This window comes from Scleropages formosus, chromosome 3 (genome assembly GCF_900964775.1).
Source record: "Scleropages formosus chromosome 3, fSclFor1.1, whole genome shotgun sequence".
Taxonomy (NCBI): Eukaryota; Metazoa; Chordata; class Actinopteri; order Osteoglossiformes; family Osteoglossidae; genus Scleropages; species Scleropages formosus.
This window is the reverse complement of record NC_041808.1, coordinates 19800716-19828193: the sequence shown is the minus strand read 5'-3', so window position 1 is coordinate 19828193 and position 27478 is coordinate 19800716. Positions and strand designations below refer to the sequence as shown.

The 27478-nt window shown below is 42.1% G+C and overlaps 1 protein-coding gene across 5 annotated transcripts in view; it reads right to left on the bottom strand.

The window, feature by feature from the left end:
• fndc3ba (fibronectin type III domain containing 3Ba) overlaps positions 1–27478 on the bottom strand; it is a 95301-nt gene that overhangs the window by 24292 nt on the left and 43531 nt on the right. For all 5 annotated transcript variants that reach the window (XM_018753545.2, XM_029250191.1, XM_029250192.1 and 2 more), the window contains 10 exons: positions 18890–18966; positions 16089–16320; positions 15377–15643; positions 7997–8055; positions 6181–6338; positions 5730–5789; positions 5206–5344; positions 5073–5126; positions 3168–3292; positions 1425–1599 (listed from right to left, as the gene is read on the bottom strand). In XM_018753545.2, the coding sequence (XP_018609061.1) occupies positions 1425–1599; positions 3168–3292; positions 5073–5126; positions 5206–5344; positions 5730–5789; positions 6181–6338; positions 7997–8055; positions 15377–15643; positions 16089–16320; positions 18890–18966 (1346 nt within the window). The remainder of the gene's footprint in view (positions 1–1424; positions 1600–3167; positions 3293–5072; positions 5127–5205; positions 5345–5729; positions 5790–6180; positions 6339–7996; positions 8056–15376; positions 15644–16088; positions 16321–18889; positions 18967–27478) is intronic.

Genomic DNA, 27478 nt, shown 5'->3' with positions numbered 1-27478 from the left:
CCCACATACGAAAATATTGCCCCTTTCATGAAGAAAACACTCAGCCTGCCTGAAGCCCCGACGAGCTTTCAGAAAAAAGGGCGACGTGGTGGAGCAATTTATAACGCCGCAAAAATAGGAGTGCTGCACAACAAGAAGCAGTCCAGCTCACGAGCATCATGGCAGAATCTGCGTGCAGCAAAGCAGCAGATGCATGAGCGACGAGCAGACTGGCCTGCCCGGGTCCTCTGCCGAAAGATGACCGAGCGATGGGAAGTGCACGCAAGAGGGGTGTTCACCACTGCCGGTGGAGCTGGGACAACATGGAGTGGCTGTGGAGAGTCAACCTGATGGTCCCATGAAAGCCGGCCAGCTACGGGGAGCAAAAGGCATTTAGCGAAAATCATGTAGGCGCCACCAAGCCTGGCTATGGGTGTGTAAAACAGCTGTGCTGGGACCGAGGCCGGGCAGACAAGGGATGGGGATGGCGATTGCTGCCTTGGCCCCTGGGTGTGCCACCATGGCGGTCCACTTCAACACCCCAACAACCTGCGCTGAGCATCTGGGACCTGTACTTCCCACCAGAGACACACTTGAGACAGCGCCGGACAGTGGGGACATTTTTGGGGCAGGTAGCAACAGGGACACAGCCTTTTTTTTTTTTTGACGGGGGCAATGTAACGACCCATGTTGCCGTGGGTTTAATAAATGTTCCTAATGAACGCTGCCTGCGCGTCCTTTTTTGCTCCATCCGAACCCAGAGCGCAGCACCCCGCAATATTAATACAGTATACAATAGATGTGCACTGTATTATACATGGGTCCAAAATTGAGAAAGTTCTAGTGTTCAAAGGAAAGGAGAATTGAGTGTCATTAAAAATAAAGGTGGACATACAAAGTATTGAAAAGATAAGATTTTTTAATCTCACTAATGAAAGGTGTACTGACTTTTGTTGCATTAAGTTCCTATTGGTTGGGCCTCTATTTTTAATATAGTAAATCTAATCTGTTAGTTTTTAATTTTACATAAGAGCAAATACCCTACTGTTCAATTTAGAAGTAATGCAACTACTGTAAGGTGATACAATTTTGAATCATTTGACATTTAGGTGATATTGCACAGGGGTGTACTCGCTTATGTTGTATACTGTAACTACTGTGTTTGTACTAGTGTATAGCATAGCTAGTGGGTGATTAAGAGGGTGTTTGTAATTGAGGAGCAGTAAACAGCAGGGCTACTAGTTACTACATTGCCAACAGGACAACTGGAACAACTCTAGAACATTAAATGGGGTGTTAGTACAAGTGACCCTGTGGGAAATCACAGGACAGTTCAGATTTGAACCACGATCAGACATTGTCACCATGTATTTAGTGAAGAGAAGGGCTAACTACAGGCTTACTACAGTTTCCAGTAATATGGTAGCGCTAAACCATCATCTCACATTGTTCTCCTCCTGTATCTCTAAGGTGTAAGTGATAATCTCTTCTGCCGTGCAGCCGTCAGGTCGGGTCCACTCCAGTGTGATCCAGGTGATACCAGCTCGAACCAGCCGCGGCGGTAGAGGCAGCTGGGGGAGATTTCCCGTCGTGTAGAAGACCACCTCTGGGCTGAAACCACTGAAGGGTTCGGGGATAAGAACAATCACAGCTATCATAGAACAGTTCAGCTCATCCTGAACTGGTCATGTAAAAGTAACACCCATCTGTTCAGTTCCTTTCAAGTTTCAACAAATAATCCAAAGTCAAGTGTTTCTTTGTTTTCAAGTCTTTCAACAACAGACTTTGAAGATGGAAGAACTTTAATGACAAAAGAAACAATAATTACAATTATTTCTATGACCCAGGAATAGTAACTGCACTGCAATAATCTCGTGAAGACTACGGTACTAATTTTGTCCTGTTTAATCAAACTAAAACAAGATTAATACATTTCAAACATTTTGTTAACATACATACGAGGAAAGATAAGACTTTAAACCACGATTTCTTTCCAATACACATTTAAGAGCACAAAACAGTCTGTTTATGGAAAGAGACAAATATTCATAGGAAACCTATAAAGTCCAAGACACCACACAGTCATAGGGCTAAATAAGTGTAAATACTTAAATTGATTTTTCACTATTGATGTGAATGAAAAGAGAAGATGTAGTTTTTGTATGAACAGATCAAATTATAACAAACATTACATTTGTCGTTAGCATTTAGCCTTGGCTAAAGCACGTCTTGGACACTGCCTCTCGGGGAGGAGGTGGATTCTTACTGAACAAGATCCTGACTCGAACAAGATTCTGATTTAAAATCCTTCACTTCTGCTATACAGCACAACTGGATATTGCATCTTATTTGAGCAGCAAATGAACGCTTGCTGGTGCAAAAGCTGATGAAATTAATGCATTCAACTAAAGTCAACAGAGCTGAACATAAGTAGACAAAATCAAACATTACTGGCAGCTTCAGGTCGTATGGCTTTTGTGCATCTGACACCCATACTGACAGAAATTCCTCAGACATGAATGCCTGTTTATTTTTAGGTGATACAGGCATCCCTGTGCCGAACTGTAAAGATATAAAAACACAGTTGCTACTATTGCAGATGTGATTTATGTGGTCTTACCTTTATATGCCAAACCCTCTGGCATGTTCAGATGTAGGTTCAAATTCAGGTCAATCTGTGTATAATCTGCATGCTCGCACCATGTTTGTGTGCATGTTTCCTTAGTTTTCTTCCACAGTCCAAATACATATGACTCAAATGGATTGGTGACTCTAAATTGCTTATAGTTTGTATATGTATGAGCAACTGTGTGTGGGTATGAGAGAGAATGATCTGCGACAGACTGGCATCTTATCTCAAAGTTTACCCAGCCTTGCATTATATGCCGCCAGGATAGGCTAGAGAGAAGGATTATCAAAAAGTGAATTACTGTTTGTTACATTTACTATTCCATTTTTGTATGAAGTCAAGCTTATGGGACCCATATCATATACAGGTGAACCATTACTTGCAATTTCTACATTTTAAGCAACATCTCATTCTTTAACAGCGCGGTAAGTTGTGAGTCCACTGTATTGCTGATGCTTTCTAATGGAGACAGAACAGATGTCTTTGACAATGTGGAATAGTTAAGGGTGAGGGGAGATACTGCAATAATCCTAGCTAGGGGGTTGTGTGGTTTTCATACCTGGTGCCAATGTCATTTCTTGCTGCCAGTCGAAATGTGTATCCAAAGGCAGGGCACAGTCTTGTCAGTTTATAATGCCTTTGGCTTCCAAAATAACATTCTCTGAAAACATTGTTCTTCTTTCCCTAGAAAAACAAAGATGATAGTTACAGGGGTTGGAGTGACAAACCAGCTTCCCAATATACACAGTGCAACAACAAAGTTGATGGCAGTAAGTAGCTTTAATGTTTTAGCTTTTTAGGTGAATGATGGAGCCATGGCGGTTATTGGGAGACATTCTTAGTTACATAGAGGTTACCAAATCACAGCAAACTTATTTGACATTCAGCAGATGCTGAAGCAGCCAACATTGCATTAAGTAGTTCATTTCTGTCCATTTATACAGGTGTATGTTTTGGCAGGCAGCTCAGGTGAAGTGCAATTCCCTTGAAGCAGTGTTTCTGAAGTGGGATACATAAAACATTTTCAGGGGGTACATGGTGGAATTATTTCATAGTTTAACTGCAAATGAAAATGAATCAAAATTTAACACATGATTATGGAGTATAAGTGAATTATTATATTTTGTATATTGACACTGTAGGATTTGTTTACACTAAATGCAGAAGGAGAGATGTATAAACCTTGGGTGACACTCACAACAAATACAGGTTGTCTTAAAGGGCACACTTGGTGTCGCTGCTAAAATCACAGCTAAAAGGTCATTACGTGATGAATTCTCCTTGGGTTTATATTTTGAACGTGCACAGAAAATACATTTGCCTTTACAGCAGACAAGCAAAGCGATGTTGTTGGTTACTAGTGAATCCTGAAGTGTAGTCCATTAATTTACATTTCTCTCTTTTGTGATTCTTATACCCATTAATATGGATTTTTGGCTACAAATGGGATGACTAAAACAACAAAATAAAGAAATGAAAATTTTAGTAATAACTGGAAAAGAATGCTGCGATATATATGCATCAGACATCTGTAACGGCAAAATAAAGTGTGAACCATCTAATTTTATTAAACGGGTCAACTGCAAAGTAAAAAAATAATCCACAAATATGATTATCTTAAATTTGGATTTATTACCTGGTGATAAAACACCCTTTGTTTATTTGTTACAATCACAATTTAGATTATGAAACCGTTTAACCTGAAACAATACTTTGATACAAAAAATATCAGGGAAAGGCTAAAGAATTTTTCAATAATACATGTAAAGATTTCCGAAACTCCCAGAAAATAACGTGCATTGTGACAGAGAGTGAAAACATGAAAGCTTCATATCGTGTGATGTATTTAAAAGCAAAATCCAGACTTGCTGAAGGGGGAGACATTTGTAAACCCTGATGTCAAAGTAATAGGGCAAGTGAGAACTGGAAATAAGTAGGCAGTTATAGTTAAACTTTTGTTTATATATAATATATATAAATATATAAACAAATATGCTATATATTTTATTTAAGAAATAAATATAAAATAAAAAAATATATATCTTCTCCTTTCTAATAACACACACACACACACACACACTTTCAGAACCGCTTGTCCCATACGGGGTCACGGGGAACCGGAGCCTACCCGGTAACACAGGGCGTAAGGCCAGAGGGGGAGGGGACACACCCAGGACGGGACGCCAGTCCGTCGCAAGGCACCCCAAGCGGGACTCGAACCCCAGACCCACGGGAGAGCAGGACTGCGGTCCAACCCACTGCGCTGTTTGGTAGAATCATGAAAATGATTTAAAATGTAAAAGAAATATTATTGTCCAACAGAGCCAATACTATACAGTACAAGTATTAACGATTTAATTTAAGAAAATAAATTGGATGTTTTGGACTAAGCAAAGATAGCCCAAAAGTTATGAGCAAACGCACCAAGCATAACATAAAACAGAAACTTATGAGAAGGAATTACCTCATCCCACTCTAACAGGTAGTTGGTGATTTTAGATCCATTGTCTACTGGAGGCTGAAACAAGAAAAAGAGAATTTTCAAACAAAATACCATTTAACTTGACTGCTGGCTTTTTGTGGGTCTGTGGCCATACCTTCCATTGCAGTGTGAGGCTGCTCTTGGTTCTGTGAGAAAGTTTTGGTGGTAAGGGGCAATCTGGCACACTGCTAAGGGTGCTGAAGGACCCTGGTTCGGAGCAAGACCCCCTCACGGTGTTGCACATGGCATTTACTCTGCAAGATACAACAAAACACTGAAAGGAAGAAGAGGACAGCAAGTATGATAAAGAGTGGTCTCTTCATTCCTGAAGATGGCATCCTTTGGTCTGAGACTCCTTACAGGGACAACTTTCTTTGGTGTACTGACAAGTATTGATTTGGTCTGCTGTCCTCTGTAGAGATAAGGTTCTCTGCTCCACTGTTTCGCACAGATGGATTACTTTCTTTTGACTGGAGTTCCTAAAGAAAAACACTATCTTTGGGCTGCAGGTTCTGCAGATGTCTTTGGTTTACTTTAAGTTACCGGGTGTGCATACCATCTGAGATGTGGGAACCCAGATGACATTCCATAAAAATACATGACTGAAAAAAATAAAGGTCAATCCGAAGAGTCTCTTACCTCACATGATAGTCTGTTGCTGGTCTTAGGTCACTCAGGTTACACTCTAGTTCATCTCCACTAGGACAAAAATAAGTTAAAGATTGGAAAGACTGGTAAGGATTAAAAAGGGACTCATTTTTTTTTAGGAAGGAAAAGACCTTCTGATATTTCAATTGTTAATATTGAGGCTCCAAAATTGTTCAAGTCTCACAAAAGACCTTCTGTAACATCCTTGCACGGAGTACTCAGCTTTAGGTATTATAGAAAAATGTATAGGGCTCTACAACAAGAACACAAAATGATGAACTTTTGTTAAAAAAAAAAAATAAAGAAAAGAAAAAAATGCTGGCTAGGGAACAAACTGGGCTTGTACAATCATGAAATGAGTGCAGCCTGATTCACACATTTATTTAAACTATCCTTGCAGATGTGCCTGGGATAAAACGGGCACTGAGTGAGTGCAGCTCACCAGTAGACAAGGCGGTACTTCCCATCGCGGCCCTTGTCAGACAGCGACACTTCATAGATACAAGTGAACGGCAGGCCGTTGGTGTTCCTGTCGCGGTTCACGAGACCTATGGGCGGGGCCCAAGTCAGCCGGGCTGTACGTGCCTGAACACTGGACACCTTCAACAAAAACAGTGTAGAAACCAACCGCTTTAATCACATCTGCATTATCCAGGTGCTTAACAGTCAAATTCCTCTAACGCGGACTATGTATGTTACAGGGTTTTGATTAGCATGGAACCGGCAACCTTCTGGTCATGCATTTCCAGCAGTACTTAATGTCAGACTGTCTGTGGGGTATGAAAATGGAATTTGTTTCCCTATTAATGTACTTTATTGACATAAACATGTATAACATCTTAATAATATACAAACATTTTTCTTCATACTACATGTCTGGACAACTTTTTCCAATTGCATTATTTACCAAATCAATATTTATTTACACTGAATTTTTATTGTAACTTGTGTTTAATGATTTCTTGGAGACACTAAAGGTCTCACAGTTGATGAGAAATGGATTTTGCTTTTCAGAGCAAAACACAAGGAAGCCTGAAACAAAGAGGTGTACCCTAACTTCTCAAGGACATTTTGACAACACCGGCAAGAGAGCCGGCAAGCCTCCTACCTAAAATGATTAAGGTGACGTGTATTAAAGGGGACCTTGCACAAGAACTCATACTAATAACTATAGGCACATCTGGTCCACAGAGAGCTGGGACTGATCTAAGTGCCCCTGCTAGGGAAGGCCTATAGGCTGCATGAGACTTTGCACAGACTTCAGCGGACATTGGTGGAAATCATTTTCCCTAGGTACTTTGGGTGGAGGTGGCACAATCATGCCACAGCCTGGGCTGATGCATCACATCACCTGGACTGTGGCTATCCAGCAGTGGACAGGCATGCCACTCAAGGTGTACCCTGTCTAGCCTAGTTCCCTATGCTTCTGGGATAGGCTTCAGACCACTGCAACCCAGCACTGGACAGGCAGTTATTGAGAGTGAGTGAGTGAGTGAGTGAGTGAGTGAGTGAGCGAGCGAGCGAGCAAGCTTCAGGTGGAAAGCTGTTAACTGAATAATCAACTGCACAGTCCTGAGTGTCCCAAAGCAGTCATCATGGCCAACAAGGAATGTGCTAGAAAGGCACCAGTGTTTCACCAGCAAGAGAAACATCAACATGAGATAAAACTGTATAACCCCACCCCAGCTGGACAGCCCACAGCTCAGTTAGAGCATTAGTGATAGGGAGGCCTGATGGAACAATCAGATGTAGGGTGATGTGCAGATGCTTTTTAGTGTCTGAAGTTTACAGGATGACCGACCTAGATATTTAATATAATGAAAGACAGGCCATTACTGGGGCACAAGGAGCAGTTTTGGTGGGAAGAAGTGTCATGCATGAAAGCTTCAGCAATGTATAGACAAGGAACAGAAAGCATCCTTCATCCCAGCTGATTTATATGATCTGATTGGCCTGCAACAGGCTTTTATCCAAAGTAATGACTCATATTTCATTATCGACTCCAGGGAGATGAGCAGGTCTGTTGATCTTAGACGGTCCTCATGTGGACATATTTGGAATTTACGTTGATCTTTGGAACACATACTGTTTTAATGTTTAATTTAAACACAAATACAGATTTACCTTTTTCTACAGAACTAACCAACTGCAAGGCAAACTATTAGTGAAGTCTATCCACTTACCAATACCTGGGGACTAAGGCGTTTTCGCATTCAAATCTATATTTGTTGTATCAAAGCATACTTTTTTGTACTGACCTGCGGTTTGTCGATTCCTGAAAGCATATCTTGAACTCTTTTAGTCTCCGAATCGTGATCTGAGAAGAGAGGAACATTACATGCTCCACAATCCAGCAGGGGGCAAGCTTTAGTGCATAAGAATCTAAAAAGCACAAAACACTACAAGTAGAATAATAAATTAGAAACAAACAGACAGGAAACACTGCTGGGGGATACAATTTTACAAGATCAGAGAAATAATTCATAGCTAATGCTTACAGGCAAGACATTTCATTTCAGAAAGAAATGTCTTAAATCAGAATAATGTAGGAACAAAAAACAATGACGTGAATGTTGGTACTTCGCCCACGTGAGAGCACAGACTAAAAATAACATGTTACATATGTGTAAGTAGCTTCTGGGGATAACTGATGGATTATTGCGTCTGGACTGACCAAGGTTACTTAATTACACATTCAAAAATTTCTGCTGATGGCTTCACTAAAACTGACACAAAAGTGACTTTATTTTTCCTTTGGCAACCCTGTGTGGTGCTTCATGGTCTCTGATAAACAGTAAATTATCAAATGTTCCAATGAAGGGGGATTAACTTTACTTAAGTAACCAGACAAAGGAGGAAAGTTGAGCTGGACTGCAGTCTGAAAAGTCTCTAAAACAAGAGGATTTAAAAGTTATTAGTCACACTTTCCTCCGGAAAGACAAGAGTGCAATAGTGTGGCGGGTACATTGCCACCTTATACTAAGGATTGTGTATAGAAAGGAGATTTTCACATAATAACCCCAACTTATATAAGGAATAAGTTGTATCTTGGAATCGTTTTCAGCTCAGATTTTTCAGTTTTATCCAACTTCAAGATACAAATTCATGTGTTTCCATCTAAATGACAAAACGGAGCATCTTATGCATCAGTGGCTCCTTTCTGACTTCACCACAGTGGTTCCTGAAGCATCGGAAAGTAGTTGGAGTGGAACCACTTGTACAGAGAAAAGTGGAAATGCAACATGCCGAAGGGAAGTCAGTGGGATCTCTTCTCTAGACCACATGTTGTCTTTACACAAACTTACATATCGCATCTTCATAGGTATTAGGTCACACTCCTCAAAGAGTAGCTATACCAGTTTGAGTACTGGCTCCTTAATATAGCCAGCAGTGCTCTGTCTGAGACACATGTGGGAGCAGGAGGATGGTGATAGCAGAAAATGGGGATTAGGAGCTTGTCTGGAAGCCTAATCATGAATCATTGCAGTGACTTATGAAGAACTACAGCTGAACTCAGGAAGAGCATTTTGTATCTTTTTTTTTCCAGGAGACTGAATGCACACTTAGGTTAGCACCCTTTTCCCATCAAGCCTCAGCAAAGGACCAAAGAACAATGGTTACTACAAAGGTACACCCTGTCAACAGAACCCAGTCTTTACAGAAAACCATCAAGCCCATCTGAGAAACTCATTTACATTTATTCATTTAGCTGACACTTTTCTCCAAAGCAAGATAGTGTTAAGTTAGTTACAATAATTTACCCATTTATACGGAAGGGTAGTTTTACTGGAGCAATCTTAGAGAAATTACCTTGCTCAAGGGTATTAAAGCTGGAGGTGAGATTTAAACCTACAACATTTGGGTCCAAAGACAACAGCTCTAACAACTACACTACCAGCTGTCCCTACCAACTCAGCTGTAAAGAGCAGGGACGGTCAACTTGCTAGAGGCAGGATATAGGCATCAGAGCAAAGGCTGGCATAGCAGCAAAAAGTTTTGCTGTGTATAGACTATTTCTGGAGGTACACAGAACAGACACAGGGAGTAACTGGTCTCAAAAATACCACAGTAAGAAACCCTGAATATAGAATCTATCATTTTACGAAAGGTTGTGAAACATTTATGTTTCTTTATACACCTGTATGAGTTGTTATCACTTATGTGCATGATCAGCTCCCCCTTGTGGCCTCAAGAAGTCAGTACAACTTCCAAACCATGCTGAAAGTGACGTCATCCTGTTGATAATGCCTAGTGGGAAGAAGACTAATCTAGATGCTCTGGATTCCCAACTGACCCACACAGACGTAATCCACCCACCAGCATTCGTTTGCCAAAACCAGCTTCTCGGCAGTGAAGGGAGATTACAATCTCAGAAATAAACCGCCACCTAGCTGCTTCTGCTCAACAATGACTCTGCCCCTGCCACCCAACTGAATTCAACACACAGATGGGTCTTACAAGCTGACTCCAGGGCTCATCTTTGGCAGGAGCACCAGAACCAGAGCCAAGAACCAGAATCGTCCAGGTCTCTGTTCCCATGATCTCCCTATTACACCCCTCAGCTCCTATGTTTTTAGCTGTCTAGAACACCCCAATACACTCATTTTTCTGCTCTCTTTTCTCAGGAAAATTAAGTGTCTGTGTTTAATTACAGCTTGAATTCAGCTGAGATAGAGCCATGGAAAGAAAAAGAACAAATGTGGAATGAAGAAAAAAGAAGAGGTGGGGGAGCTTGGCCAAAAATGAGTGAGACAGATAGAGCACAGAGTGGAGAAAGAATAAAAGTGTCCGAAGGTTGAGGAAATGTAAAGAAAAAGACCAAAAAAAAAAAAAAAAGTGTTTGGCGACACAGAAGGTGGTGGGACGTGGAAAGGGCTGAGATGTTTACTGTTTAAACAGACGCCTCATTCCTGCTGTCTGACATCAGCGGCAGCTGCTTTGCAGGGATCTCTCCATGAGATTCTCAGGCTGCAGGAGCTCAGTGTTTCCCCACAGGCAGCCAGAGGACACTGGCAGCAGGACAAAAGCCCAGCAGCTAAGGGTGTCTGCATCACCCATATATAGATTAATAATAATAATTACCTCAAACACAGTCTTAGCTATCCAGATGGCAAACCTAGTTACTGGTTAATAATTGACCGAAAGGAAAGAAATTAAAAACCCTTGTGCGCTCCATCCCCCAAACCTTGTTAGCACTATTAATATCATTCGCAGTTATAGTCATTGCTGCTATAGTCATCTATAACAACAACTACTGAATGAGTAATAATGTAATTTTTGAAAAAGGGAAAAAAAAAAAAAAAAAAAAATTTCACCATAGAGCTCACAATGACTTAGGACTGACACAAGACTTATGGGCTGGCCTGCTGTACTTTAAGCAGCACTGGCCACAGCCCCATGCCATAAGGCAGGTGCCCTGTCAGCCCTGGCGTAGAGGTTGGGAAAAGTAATAAGACTGCCATGACATTATCTACAAGTGCTATATGTGAAAATCAGGAACTGTTGCTTAGAGATACTTGAAGGTATTTTCTTACTTCACTTGTCTACGTATCTGAAAATAAGAAAATGCTTTTACCGTTACAGATCACTGACTACCTCAAACACCGAAGCAGCAGCAGACAAGGAGGACCACAACGAAGAGGACACTTTGTGGCTGGGCCCTGATGTTCATAAGGTTCTCATCACCACATAGTTGGCATTCCATCTGTTCAACAGCTGGCAATGTTAATCCTGCTCTCATAATGCCATCCCGCCTAGCCCATGGGAACCTAACGCAGAGTTTGCCCTCTTTCTGTTTGGACATGCTGGCGTCCTCCCGGACATGCACACACCCACTACAGGCCGGGCATCTGCAACATCTGGACGAGGAAAATATTGCTCATGGACTCTGAGAAACCAACCAAAAGATACAGACACTTGATAGCTGTTTGTGTCTGGGTGTCTGACTGCAGAACCTATGTTCAAAGATCAGAAAAAAGTTCAGCATGATCTGATAAGGCTGATACTTCTCCCAGGTCTGCAGAGACCACTTGAAGCCAACAAGCATAGGAAACATCAATATGGATGATTTGTGAAACCAAAAGCTATACTCTTCCAGCAGTGAAGGATGATGCTGTTGCAGAAAATTGCCTTTCCAAAGCAACTGAAGGACCCTACTATGGTCCTCTCCAGCAGAGTGAGTGATGGGAGAAGCAATACACTACAACTTAATTTAACTGAAAAGATAAGATCACCCTCCCAATGGCATATTCTCCAACATACTCAGTCAGTCACCCACAGACAAATACAGTACATCCACACATAGAAACACCCATCCTGTAGCTCTTATACACATATGTCCTGTGTAACTGGATCTTTGCCAACAGAAGCAAAGATGTCATTTGTTGGTATCTGGAGGGGAGGCATGCAGTGATATCCAGCACAAAAGGATAAACAGTAACCTTTTACCCTGTGAGCCAGGATTCACTCAAAGGTGCATTCTGTCCTTTCTCGCAGAAAAGTCGCTGAAACAATTCCTCTAAACAGAAAGAAGGGAGATACAAACATTCACTGGAGAGGCAATTTAAAAATGTGACAATTCAGCAAGATCCCTATCTGCTGGGAAGCCAACACAAAGAGCAAAGAAAGTCTTGCAATGAAGGGTCAAGCGGTTCCGCTCCATTTGTGGAGATGTCTTAGCACCAGCCACATGGAGGAATCACCAAATATGACATAGGGTGACTCTATGGAATACATGCCTGTGCTTGTCTTCTCTCTCAGCCCTACCATGTGCAGCAGAAATGTGAAGATGTGGATGTTCTGCCTCCAGTGAGATACTGGAGTCCTGACAAACCACCCTATACACAAACTCCCATGTTGACTCCGTGAGAATCCAGCGACTGATGCTATAACACCCTTACATGAACAGCAAAGTGTGGTGGAGAGGTGAAGAGATGCTGATCATCGACTGGCAAACCCAACACGTCTCGAAGTGTGAAGGGGTATACCGTCCCTATTCTGTAATATGGGGAAACTAAAACTAGAACAGTAAACAACTGAGAACTAAGCTCAACTGTCTGTTCTTAGTGTTCGGACAGCTGATGCCTCAACAGGCCACCTTACTGTATTCAAAAGGACAAAGAACAAAGGTTTCCCTCCGCCTTGGCTGGAATGCACACATCTGATCTCACAGTGCCAAATGGCTGGAAGGGAGGTAGGGCCCATAATTGATGGTGTCTCATTGCCCTGGGCACAATAAAATACCCAGGACTATTTAAAATACATTACCTGACAATCCTGAGAAAACTATCTGCAGGACAGTTTCAAATCATTATTTAACCCCTCCTATGCTGCGGACTGTTCTCCATCCCTTCATACTTAGGATTCTTTTGCATAACAGACTTGCATAACTCCACTTAGTGCTTAGACACTCTCACAAGCCACCTGTAAAAGAACTCTTAAACTTTGTAAAGACTGATGTGCAAGTCAACAAAATTATCAAAAGGAGAATTAAAGATCAGGTTCTCTTTTTTTAATAATTGTTGTGATGCATAGTGTGCATTTAGTGTAACTTATGAAACTTAAAGATACTTCTACATACTTCTGTTAAGATGACGAAATAATTCAGACCAAGATAAGCTGGCTACAAACTCCCTAACTACAAACACAGCTTATACCCCCTCCTGTGTACACTAGATTTTGATGCAGTTTTTATGCTATTAACTGTGGGACTGAATGGATAACAGGATTCAAAAATGACTGTTGATGTAATGCACTTGTGTGTTTCTCTGAGATGTATGTCACTTTGGAGAAAAGTGTCTGCTGAATAAATAAATGCAAAACCACTTCAAACAAAATCTGACTAAATGTGCATTTTTTTTTAGGCGGGGGGGCGTGGTGGCGCAGTGGGTTGGACTGCAGTCCTGCTCTCCGGTGGGTCTGGGGTTCGAGTCCCACTTGGGGTGCCTTGCGACGGACTGGCGTCCTGTTCTGGGTGTGTCCCCTCCCCCTCTGGCCTTGCGCCCTGTGTTATCGGGTAGGCTCTGGTTCCCTGGGACAAGTGGTTCAGACAGTGTGTGTGTGCACGCGTGCGTGCGTGCGTGTGCGTGTGTGTGCGCGCGCGCGCATGCGCGCATTTTTTATTTTGTTAAAAGGAGACTGCAAAGTGTGTTTGCACCAGTTAATTTTTAACTGAACTGACAGTTTCAATTTTGAGATGGCATGGAAAATAATTAAGTGCGAGGTCTAGAATGAACACCTTCCATATTGCTGAGATATACATTCTAGAGGTTGTCATGAAGACTACCAAGGTAGAATACTGGGCCACTTTCAAAGCTTAAATTACCTCAGCACAACCAGAATTTTGGTGTATCGCTATCAACATCACTTGATAGCGAAACCGACTCTCTGAGCAGTCTCTCTAACCATCCACACTGACACATGGTCATTTTTTTACTGAAATGTCAACACATTTAAATTTGCAGAAGCTCACCGACAGCCTCCACATAGCTATAAGGGCTTCCTGTAACTCCATGTTCACCACTTCCTCACACTATGTGAGGAAGTAATGTACAGAGTGACACAGCAGTTAAAAGCAGTGTTTTAATACACAGTGCAGGTGTGTAGTGTGATGATATCACATGGGTTTTGTGAGACCAAGGAATGCATTATATCCCCTGTGTGGTTACAAAGGGTTGGCTGATTGGTTCAGAAAGGCCAGGGTAATCAAAACTGCTGGTCAGAAAGTAAGAGCCAGCCTATTCAGGCTGCCGACTGGAGGGTGTGGTGAACCGTACACAAAAGCGACATTGTGGGCACAGAGAAAAATGATAGCTTTGAGGCTGCATATTTGCTATATTGTTTCCACAACAACCTCCCAGGTTCTCACCCTCTCCTCTCCACTTCTGGGGAAACAGCAGATTTGGGGCAGAAGAGATAGACCTCAAAACAATAGTAAGAGAGGCAAAGCACAGCAGTAACACAAGCAGGAGGTGCAAACTGCATGAAGACAATAGATGGGAGGAGACAAAAACTGCAGTAGCTACCTGAACACTGAAACGGTTCTAGGCTAACACCCGGTAATGCACCATTGTTCTTCTACCTGAGGGTTTGATGAGCAAGACGAGAGCTAAATAAAAAATAGTGAATAAAGAGGTGACTTTACGAGACTGCAAGATAGAAACAACTTTCACCGTAGTGTCCAAGTGACTTCCTCTTCAGTTTTTGTGCTTTTATTTATAGTAATGGGTGTTGCATAATCACAAAGCTTAAAGGTTTTCCATTTACTGTCTTTCCAAGAAATCAAAATGAATGACTCCAATCAGAGACAGCCTGTAAAATTACCATCATTAAAATCATGACGGTGGTTGATAGTCATATGTAGGAATCACCAAAGACTGACAGCCCATCTGTGATGTATTGTCAGCTTAGCAGACAACTGCAAAGATTGGGATACACCGATCCTTGCCATCCCACACAGCCAATCACTGTCGATCAAAAATGTCAAGGGGCTTTATACAAAACAAAAAAAAAAAAAAAAAAAGCATGAGGAGCACTAGTCGAGAGTAACCGGATCTGGGTGGTACAGGTCTGATCTGATGAGCAGGTGGGAGGGAGCATATCATATGCAGGCTGGTGGATGCAGGTCAGAGTGTCCTTACCCTGCAGGTCCTGTTCACTAGTTCTAGGACTGCTCCGAGCCCGACGGTCTGGCTTCTTGGCACCAGGGCTACCACCGCCACCCCCTCCTCCCCCACCCACATGGCCCTTGCCATTGTAGATGGTGCTGCAGCCCGCACTGCCCTTATAGACAGAGGAGGGTGGGCTGTTGAGACGGTTCTGACGGTCCAGCTTGCCCTTCTTAGACTGTGGCTTGTACTGTTCATCTCTGGCAATGTAACTAGACATGCCATACACAGGGATGATCTCTGCAATAGCAGAAGATGGAAAAGAGTAACAATGAGATTTTCATATACATTTTCATATTCATATATTTCAGTGTTCATATTTTTTCCCACAATCCCTACACTGTCACACCACTTTTAAAATTTCATCATTCATTCATTATAACTACCATTAAAGACTGTCCAGGGTGTGTGCACAGCTGTTAACTTTGTCAGTAACAGCTTGTTATTAATTATGGTATTACTGTCTATTGACAGAATCTTTACTGTACAGTTTTATTATTGCTTTCCTGGTGCACTTGATGTTGAATTCTAACAACACTACTGGGAAACCAAGTGTTCCCCATGTGACACATTTCTGAACTGAAGTGGCAACACCCCTGAATTATCTAATCTAGAAAGGAAAGTGGGGTATTACTCTCCAGGGAGCATCTTTTAAAAACACGTTCCACACATATGAACTCCTTACCTTCGCCATACATGTGGGGGAGGTGATGCTGATAGTACTGATGAGGCGGCATCTCTCCTGGGCTCACTGGTGGGTAGAAGGGTGTAGGGGAATTGGGGATGAAGTGGGGATGGGTCAGGTAAGGGGGCAGGTGGTGGGTGGGGGAGATGGCTGGTGAGTAGCTTGGGGGGTAGCACTCTGGAGACTGGGGGGTTACCACCACCCGTCGAACCCCAGTGTTGTCCTCTAGAACCTGCAGACATGCAAACGATAAAGCATAAGTATCCTATTAAAATGTGAACTATGGTGCAGTACATTTTCAGAAAAGGCTAAGAAATCTCTCTCTGTTGTGTACATGGGTGAGAACAAAAAAGGCTTCAAAAAGTCAATGAAAGTTTGGGGGAAAAGGTTTTCGGGGAACGGTGTAAACTTTTGACCTCATGTCCTTAGTGAGCTTTTCCAGCTGTATATTGGAAATCATGTTCTGACTTGGCTAGGACTTGTAGCCTGAACAGGAAGACCTTATCTGCGTTCAGTTTCAGTGCTTTCTACTTTTCTGTCCTTAGGCCAAAGCTGACACGAAGCCTAAAGTGTTCGAGAGCACAGCTATCCTCGTTTACCCTCTTTTTTACACAGACACACATTTTCTGATCATCAGTAGCAAGTTTTACATCGCAGGGCCTCACATTTGATCCGAAAAATCATGGGTCGCCAGCCCTGCAGACCAGTCTCAGCACAAATAAAATAAAACATGTGCTGCCCATTTAAATACTAAGAGAACAGAGTGCTAGGAAAGCTAGAAACAGATTAAAACCAGAGCACGTTACACAGAACTCAACGTGATAAAGGTGTATGTGGTGCTTTGTGGAAGCGTCACCCCACTGAAGAGACATTAGTGTTTCTGCTGCTCCGTGTTCCCAGAATGTTATATAAAATCACACACAAAGAAAACTGGTGTTTACATACAAACAGGACCACAGTCAATAACACTGTGTTCAGGGCCTGGGCTGCTCTTTGGCTTTCAGAGGTATGTATACTGAGCAAGTGCAGGCCTGCTGGGCCTGCAAACCATAGTTTGAACTCTACGGCCTTCACAGTGGGCAGCAGGGATTCAGTGACTCTCAGGGTTGTTCCACTTACGAGTAGGTGGTCAAGTGCCCACCCCCCACCCCAGCTCCTGGAGCAAGTGGGCCTGTTTAGCGTACACAAGCTTGACTTTGCTTCCCGCTCACCGCTGGCACGCTGGCCGTGCATTTCCAGTCAGCTCTGGGCTCAGTGGTACTATGGTAACTGACACATGAGGGGATTAATGCTTTGTCTCTATCCAACACTCTGTGCCTCAGTGTTCACAGTTGAAAGCTTGGCAACAACCTTTCTGCAAGTCTTCTTTGAGTGACCTTTCTGATCATAGCAAAGGGGTAGTGACAGGGCAATGATTCACACATGAGTCCATGAGTCCATCCTATAAGCAATCTCTGATTAAGCTGTAACCTCTGGGAACCATGACCACTAAGGTCCTGAGTATGCAATTCCTAGATGCTTTCCCAGTTTGCCTGCACTGACTTTGCAAAGTAAATCTCTTGTTTTTAGCGAATTTAGTCCACTCTCATGGAATAATGCCGTTCTGCACTGGAACGCGTTTGATGTTCAACATCTTCCCTTCAGCATCATCTAGTCAATCTCAGAGGTCCTACATCTAAAATCATCTATGGAGAGGTGGGGGTGCCACAAAAAAAGGCACCCCCTTTGAGTTTACAGGACTACCTCTGTTTTACAGCACATTACTGATTGTTAGAGCAGCCAGTATATCACAATTAAACAGGCCACTGCCATTATGCAATATTCTCAGGGATCTCACTGTGACTGGGGAGGAGAGGATACGCTTTCATTCTGTGTATTTCACTCTGAAGAGCCATCTCGCAAACAGCGCTGAGAGGGCAAAATGCTTAAAAAAAAAAAAGTTTATTTTTACATGAAGTTGCTCTGTTACTACTGTGTTAGGATGAGTAATGAAATCTCTACAGGAAGCAAGAGATACACCCAGGGGGGAGGGAGGAGATTGGAAAATAAGTTGGGAAGATGGGAAGAAGATTTATGGGGGAATTGCTGCAGTGAAAGCCAAAGAGCTTATACTTGAGAGCAGTCAAGGAAAGGAGTTTGTGCAGCACGCCTCAAGGCTGAAGGCAGAGAGGGACTGTAGCAGAGCAGTAAGAATCCCCACATTCACACACGCCTCCAGGAGGGGGAGGAATACAGGGTTTCCCGCTGCTTCCTGCTCTTACGTGGCAGCCCTGATGTTTATGTACTGGTTACAAAGAGACTGCTGCCACAAGGGGGCACAACAATCAGAAAGTCTGGCCTCAAATTATGAACATGATATGGAATGAAGCTCTGATCACAAGTCAAAATGTATTTCTATGACTTGCAAACAATAGGCAAAATACAGTAGAACAGTACCAATTAGCTGAAAAGCTGATTTCAAAAGCTCACGTGATATACGTTGCTTTCTCACTTCAACTTCACAATTTCTGCTTTCTATAAAGTGGATTTTGTTAAGAAACAAAGGATTTAAAAAAAAAAGAGGAAACTTCCCTTAGTGGTAAGAACAAACTGCTACAAAAACAATGACTTTTTTGGAGGAATATTGGGGTTGCTGACAAATGTGCCTATAGTGATGAAATTTGTGACCAGGTTTGTTCATATCTCAGACATCATAAGACAAAGGGTCCAGCTAAGACAGGCCTGTGGTATGTCACATTTTTCCATGTCTCATGGGAGACAGGTACACAACAAAATGCCTACCCATTATGTGCAACTCTTACCTGGGAGATGTAACCTGGGGGCACATGGATAGGAGGAATGGAACCATTGGGTGACATCATTGGCACTTCAGCTGGCCCTGTGGAGGAAAAGAGCTGTCAAACATTGAAATATACTCCATCTAATTCCCTCTGGCCAAGTGAAACATTCCAGCAACTGGTACCATTTATTTTTTTGCAACTTCGCCGTCAGACATCCTACAGCTCTGCAACACATCTCGTCTAACTTAGCAGACTGACATTTTCTCCAATGAGAAAACAAAGCAATGTGTACACAGGTCATAGACTCTCAGAATGGAGCCTTCTGAAACATACATGAACAAAAAGCTCCATTGACAAACATTTTAAGAAGCCTTAAGTGTAAGACCAAAGAGCTGAGCTCCCACATTAGGGTTATAATTACTAACAATGTCTTGGGTTCACCTTCATTCATTGTGGACTGTTTCACACTCAGAAGAAAGAATGGGGTAGAGCTCAAAGAGCTACACTCTCAACCTCATATCTCTTTGGGAACTAGCAGTGAGACATTTGACATTTTGTAGCATACTGGTTAATGGAGCCTGGGCAGCTTATCACTGTTTTTACTTCTACTACAATGGCATGGTAGTCAAGGAAAAGGCTTGAACCATAAAAATACAAATGAAAGTCAAATCTGTGAAATTTAAGTGCTCAGGAGGTTTAACACAAATACTTTACAAACATTGCACCGTACTCCTCGTTTTGCAATCTTCTGAATGGTCAGCCGCAGGGGCCTGCTGAGCAGGGGGACTTACGAGGAGTAGAAGGGAGCAAACAGGCCTCGCAACCCAAGCCAAGGCCTGCTTGCTCCCTTATCAGGGCTTAAAAGCCTTCTTCTCAAGCAAAGCTTAAGTTACTGTAAACATCAAGTCATGCTTTCTACAAGAAGCAAGTGGTAAAAACCATAAAGGTAGCACTTTATTTAAAAAAAAAAAAAAAAAAAAACAGAGAGGAAAGAAAAAAGTCACTCTGCTAGGCTTCTGCTTGTTTTCACTTCTAAATTATTTAAGTGTGATTTTAAACCCTTGACAAAAAGTGCTCTTCTGGAAGATAGAACGAAATCTCCACGTTGTCCTTCCATCTTTTTTATTTGAAAGGAAATTCACAGATGATCCAGGGCTACTGCTGATTTTTCCACAATTGACCCAGAGCAGAGCTCAAAGCTGCTAAACACATTTCAGCCCCCTCACCTTCCAACACCAGACAGGTTTCGGTAGTCTACACTGTTATAAATCACAAGACCACCATAATGAATTTTACAGCAAATAGTTCATTTATTTCCAAAGACAAATCCTCTACTCAGTCACAGCTAGGTCATATCCTGAAGGAGTATACCTAACTTTAAATAGCCCCCCATCAATGAATGGGCCTTTCATGGACAATAAATGCGTTGGAAAATTATTGAGCATTTATCAGACAAATCACTGAAAGAAGCTGCATTTAAATGGGGAAAATGTGCATTCCTCAATGACTTAAAAGCCAGTAGGTTTTTTTTCTAGCAAATTACAGAATAGGATCAGGCCAAACCCCAAGCAATTAAACAAAATCCTGGTTGAACAGTCTTGCAAGGAAAGAAAACTCGGTCAAACAGACTAGTTCAAGCTACCATGCAGCCACATTCAAAATGTCTCCTGTATGCATGGCAGAGAGAACCATGCCTGCACATTGCTTTAGAAAAAAGCATCTGTTAAATAAATAAATGTAAATAGGTGTATCTTTCATGCAAAGACACTGCTTCATTACAAATATACAATCATACGTTGCTGCAAGTCATAACTAAGCAGGAACAGGGCTAAAACAATGATACAAAGGAAGAGATCCAAAGCTCAGTGTAACGCAGCAGAACAGAAGACATTCTTACATACACCAATCCACACTGATGCTGTAGGTCTGACCAACCTTAAGTACCCATGTTGAGAGTGGTCTCGCATTAATTTTGTTCATAACTTGGTGCAAATGCATGCACAAGGAGAGGCTGGCATGTTGCCTGGGGAAGCATTAGATGTTCAGGCTGCCCCTCCACTGGGCCTGCACCACTAAGATGCCTAAGCCACTGCAGCTCTATCGACACAGTACAGAGTGAAACAACCCCCATCTCGTGGTGTAAGGGGGGGGTCATTTCTTGGTATAAACAGGAAATCTGGCAGGAGGTACTGATAGGGAGCCAAGATGGAAGCACAGTTTTTCCACTTTTCATTCTGCTGTTTGTACGTCTGTGTGTGCGCGTGTGCACGAGCAAGAGAGAGACTGCATACATACAGGGGCTGGGACAAGCTCTGGAACAACAGAAATATCTCTCACGTATTTAGCTAAGGTACCAACTTGGGCTCCTCGAAGAGCAGCATTATCCAGCTGAAAGAAACTGCTTTGGAAAATGATTAACCTCCCTCAGTGAGCTGGGATTTACTAGCTCAGGGTTCAAGCAAGCAGTTTTTGACCCTTTATTATTCTAAGGGGTTCAACATCAGCACCTGACACACCACCAGCGCCTGTTCCTCCTTCATAACTATGCTTGTCATACTTACGTGATTATCTGTGCCCTATACTCATTCTCTACGAAAGTTCAAGATTGGTGTCGAGGTCCTTCTAAACAAACAAATGCCAGGCACCATGAGGAAAAAGCAGGGGTGGGCAGGCTGTTACTGGAAGTCCAGCTGCATGATACTGAGCAAAGTCTACTGTGTGGGCATATATTTACATTTTTAGCAAAACAAGTTTTTTTTTTTTTTTTTTTTAAATTTAAAAAAATTAAAAAAAAAACACACACTATTAAAAATACACACCCTGGCCCAAAGGTCTGAATTTATAACACTAAAAAGGCATTTATTTATCTATCTCCTGGTGTTCTATGACCTATTTTAGTGGGGCATAGGGCTGAACTGCACTGTCTATTAGCGTTAAGAAGAAGTTTACACTGTTAGATGGGGAAGCAGGTCAGACCAAACTACCTGCATCAAAGGACAATAATGTTTGACAAATTTCATGACTGAAATCAATTTAATATGGTGGTGATGGTCTAATTTTGGCGAGACATGACCTGGGACTGGAGAATGACTGGAGCTGAGGGTCCTGACAGAGCTTAGAGTAAAGTCTGCATTTTGCAGTGACATAGTACATCTTGACCCAATAAATACAATGGGGCTATTATTTCTACCTTTGTAGGACTGTGGTGCACGGAGTGATCCATCTACTAAAGAATCTGGGCAAAAAGTAGTGGAAATGGAGAGGGAATTTTCTGCTGAGATTTGGAAGCAAAATGTACTAACAATTACATCAGCTGTGTCTGAATATGATGACAAAGTCTGAACCTGAAATTGAGCGTAGTCTCTTATGTAGTGGTAGTGGACTTCTCGCACACTGATGTCAGTGGTATATTAAAAAAAAAAAAAAAAAGGGACAGATCAGACCATTTGAATTGAAAACGCACATTAATCTGTACATTTTCCACTTATTTTGCAGATAGTCTGAAAGCTCCAAACATTATCAACATACTTACAGGTTGTTACTATGAAGGAAACCTAGATGCGGGGAACTTCCACAGTAAAAGCCTACATACAGTAACCTATAGTAGTCTATTTCTCTGTGGGATAGTTTGACATAAAGCAAAGCTCAGCTGTGGCAGGGAAAGTGATCCAACCTCACACTTCAATATTACAGCAGAACAGTAACACTTTATGAGGCCCTAAATGCACAGAAATGAGACCGTATCTCCATTTTCAACTGACAATGAAATATTGCCCAAAGGATCATTATACACTCAACACTGACCAGTGAATTACAAACCAATGCAAAATTAGTATAGTTTTGCAGAGATTTTTTTTATAAAAAATAAATTAAAAAAAAAAATTAACAAAAACCACACATACTATTGTATCACACATGCTGTAAGCATGGTGACACTTGCAATGCTGTGGAATTTTAACAATGGAAAACACGGCCTAGATTTGAGCATTCCTTCCAATGTCTGTCTCTGTTTTTTCACCTTGTGGATGTGGGATTAAGCTCCAGATCTGGGCGTGACAGCATTCTCCAGCACAAAGTCGTTAAGAGAGTGGCAACAGGCTGGAATGAGAGATTTGGGATGGGTGTGTGGGGGGGTGCCTAATGATTTAAATTCCTGAGGGTTTTCGGGAAGGGTCAAACAGGACGCATGTTTAATCTTCAAAGGAATGTCCTAGATAGTTGTGCTCTGTAAGCCCAATAAAGCTTCTGCTCTTTATCTGACAAAATTTTACATAGGTATGTCACTGAGGTGAAGAAAACCAATGCTACCCCTTACCCCCTAAAAGCAGCCTTCTTCTGGACCCCCATTCAGGCTGCAAGTTGGGGGTTGTGCACAAAGTTGCACTGCTTCCAGGGAAACTCAACAGGGCTCTGGGATTTCAGCACTGTTGTCTGTTCAGGCTCGAGACAGGAGCACCCATTCAGGGCCCGGGGCCCAGGACCCACACTCGCAGCACAGAGACGGTAATATGCTGCTGCTTGGCAAACACACATCTGTTTGTACTGTCTCAGCAGCGCTGCACTCGGCAAACACACGCATTCCACCAGTTCTGCGCCAAGGAGAATCAGACACTGCGTTCCCACAGCCAGCCTCCGGGACCCAGTGGGCTGGACCCCCACCAAAACAAGGCCTTCTTTGTCTCCCCAGGCCTCTGCCTTTAGAAAGAGGGAGGCCCGCTGCAGGACTCTGTGTGATGAGGAAACCCCCTGCTGGGTGAGGTGCTCTGTGAGGTGGCTGTTCCATATTGTGTATTGTGCATGATGCAGACAGGCTGCTGGGGGCAGGGAAGTGGTATAAAGCACTGGCCAGAAAGCAGTGGAATTCAGACCTTCGAATAGGATGGGAAACCTTCAGAATGGGCAGACTGTTGGAGAACTGATGTGGAGCACAGATTTATGTAGCCTGAGTATTATGCGACATCACTTCAATGCCAAAATCCCCACTTTTCATGAAAAGGTCATACACAAACATGTATCCTCTTCATTATCAACCAATACACAATGATCTCATTAAATTACTCTGAAAAAAACTACACTAAGCTGAGAGATGAGGCAAGGGCTGCTGGTTGTGCATCTGGCAATGAAGAAAGTGATTAACTGACAGGCTCACATTACATTGAATCATTTAGGAGATTCTTTTCTCCAAAGCGACATACATCTCAGAGAATACGATTTGTCCATTATGTCCTTTCACTTGTAGCAAAATTGAGACTTTACACATTGATGTGCTGTTTTTAAAAATGTGAAATCCATGGGTTATGAAAAAAGACCTGAAAACACCAACAAACAGGTCAAGAAAACACAAATATGAAAATGATTTTTTTTTTTTTTTTAATAAAAATGCTATGTCTGACATGTCAATGTTTTAACAGACTTAACAGAAAATCAAGTTATCAGGATAACAGTTCAGCACCGCAAAACACATAAAACCTCTGGGATTCTAACCTTAGCCTAACCAGCTTTCAGTTTGAGATCACTTGTTTTCAAGTAGAAAAATAAAATGTACTATGGTGTGCAAAGACCAGGCATGAGTATTGCAAAACTGATTGTAGAACACCCCCCCCCCCCCGAAATCAACATCACTCCCGTAAAGGATCTCGGCCACCTGGCCAAGATCCAAACCTGCTGTTGTAGGGTCAATGAAACCATGACCTGTCTTGTATCTGACTGGACTTCCATGTGCATGTCTAGCATAGGTCCAATGGCTGTGACCTGGTCATGACTGCTAACCGAATGTTTATCACAGTTCTCATGAAGAATGAAGAATGCCAGAAATCATTTAAAAGTACACAGCACCTGTCATCACATTGTTTTCTTCTTTGCTCTGCTTTAAATACCATCTCCTTTTAAGAAAATTACCATAATCGTGGAGGTAGTACTTTGGGCTAGTCCTCCCAGAGAATGCCAATGCATACAGTACTTCCTTTCAGAGTATGCCGAAAAGGAAGATGAAATATGAAATGGACAAAAAGACATGATACAATGTGTATCTCGTCCCAAAAAACTGCAGCATAATCCAGAGAGCAATGCATCAGTTCTCAGTTTCCTTAAATTTTTTCAAGCCTTTGATTTCAGCACTGGAGGATTCTGGAAGTACCACGTCTGAACAGAAGCACCACACAGTCTTGGGAGACCCAAAATGAAAAAGCCCAATGATCAACACTTTCACAAGCAATGCAATTCATGCTCAGAGGACAGTCAGTCTCATTGTTGAATGCATAGTACTGCTGGTTCCAGATATGAACAGCTTATTTATGTACTCTTGTAAATCAAACCAATCCAATGTCCAGTCAGAGGTGCCGATGAAAATTTCAGCTGAGGCCACTTTTTTGAATGTTTTTGCAACTGTGCCATATCTATCACAATAAATCTCCGTGTGTTTCCCAAGACAACTTCAGCAAAATTTAAATACTGTGGTAAATTACCAACGAAGAGCTGATCTCTGACATATTTCTATGATCACATGGCAATTTGTAGGTTTACAACCCTATAAAAATTAATGTTCCCCCATTAGCTTGTGAGTCTAATGAATTCATTAGGCTATGCCAATGGCCTGAAGCAGAGCACACGTAGGGCAGAGAGCGTAGAGCACAAACAGCCTGCCACCTCCTCCCATGAAACCTCATTCCCCAGCAGCCTAGCTGAGGAAAATCCCAAAGGTCTCAGAACCCTAAAATCCACTGAAGCCTCAGTCTTATCGCACATTCCACACACATGCTCACATATGCACATACCTGCTCATGCTCTGTGTGTGTAGATGTTTGTGTCAATTTGCTGGAAAACATCTGTTTTTGACTGCACAGACCACCTGTGTTCCAACTGGACCAAGCTGCTTCCACATGGTGTGAAACCCTTTCACGTTTACATTTTAGAAGAGGAAGTCTACGTTTCACTTTCTTAGAAACAGGATGTCTCCATTCCAGTGCAACTAATGTCTTCGGGGAAACAGAAGAAAAAAACCAAAGTTCTTCAAATTCACTTGAAAGGTTTTCTGGGCTCATTCTTACCCCTCACTGGGAATGAGCCTATCAAAGACCCTGATCAACGGATAAATAACATAGTAATTCAACATTAAACTGCATGAAAAATTTGCCTAAATACTACAGGACAAAGAAAGAAAGATAAACCTAGCTCTTTAAATTCTCATGGTGAGCAGTACTGTTGGATTTGCATAATCCTTGAAATTTGGATTAAGTGAATATTTCTTGAAAGACAGTTGTAAAAGGCATGCATCTTTTAAAATAAATCGTGATTAATGGCATGTTAAGTCTTTTCTAACAACATTAGGCATCCCACAGGCAGTCTCATATCACATCAAGCCACATTTTCCACGTTTGTGCTTCACTTTTTAAACATCCACTTAATTTGGGGTACTCAATTTTTATGTGTGATTTTTTTTAACGTGACTTGCTTTCAACGACCAGCATTTTCCAGTTCATTTCAAACTGAACAGGAATATCTACCTCTAACCACAGCAATCTGGTATTTACGCTCAAAAAATGTGAAAAACACTGCACGTTTATAGTGCGGTAAACAAATTTGAAATTACTAAAAATATATGTTCTTATTGATTGATTGTTCCCATTAACATGCACAGTATTTCTCATCTTGTAATTGATCACCAACAGAGAAATACCAGACACCAGCTATCCTGCACACTTACACTATTTGGGTAAATTTTCCTGACACCTACTGGACAGCAGAGTAGACATAGGTTGTGTTCCTTCTGCAATGAAAAAAGTAAGAAAATGTAATTAATAGTAAACTGGAAAATGTTTTCGCATTTGAAAATGCATTAATTTAGCCATTCCTAAGACAAGGAGCCAGAGAGTCCTAAACTTATTAAAGCTGATTCACATCATTCAGATTAAATGAATTTAGCCGATTTAACCAGTGCAACAAGTCAAGGTACTCAGTGTACAGCCCTGCTCCTCCATGTTGAGAGCCCCTTTACTTGAGTTATGGATGCAGATGGCTGCTGGTTAGCAAGACCCCCAAATGCGCCTTTTGTGCACCGGAAAGGAACCAGCTGGTGACTAAAGCAGATCATGGAAATGACATCTTAGAGTCGATGTGAGCCATTGTCCATAGTAGACAAACTTCCTACTCATCCTGGCTTCCGCTACTGCCTTCACTGAGTCTGGAATCAGACCCATAAGACTCTGCTTTCCTTACAAGCTTTTGAGTCAAGACAAGCAGGTCTCGACAGCATCAGCGTAACCCAGGACTCAAAGCATAAAAGATGACACTGGTGACTATAGTCTCAAACAACATAAAATTTTGCCACACGCTAAATGACCTATAATTTGTAGGGTTCTTCCAGACCGGAAAGAAGGCGTTGACAATGTCACATTATTGTGGATGCGCCTGCCACACTGCATTGGAACATTAAGCCGCAAGTGAAGCTAGACACCATACCACTTCAGCAGCTGTCAGGCTTGAGCTGCACGGAGCTCGAAAAGCAGGACGTTCACTGACAATAAAAAATAGTTTCCAATGTGGGTAAAGTCACATATTTTGAAGCTGCGATACCATGAGGGGTGAATGCTGAAGAATGCCATGGTTCTCCCC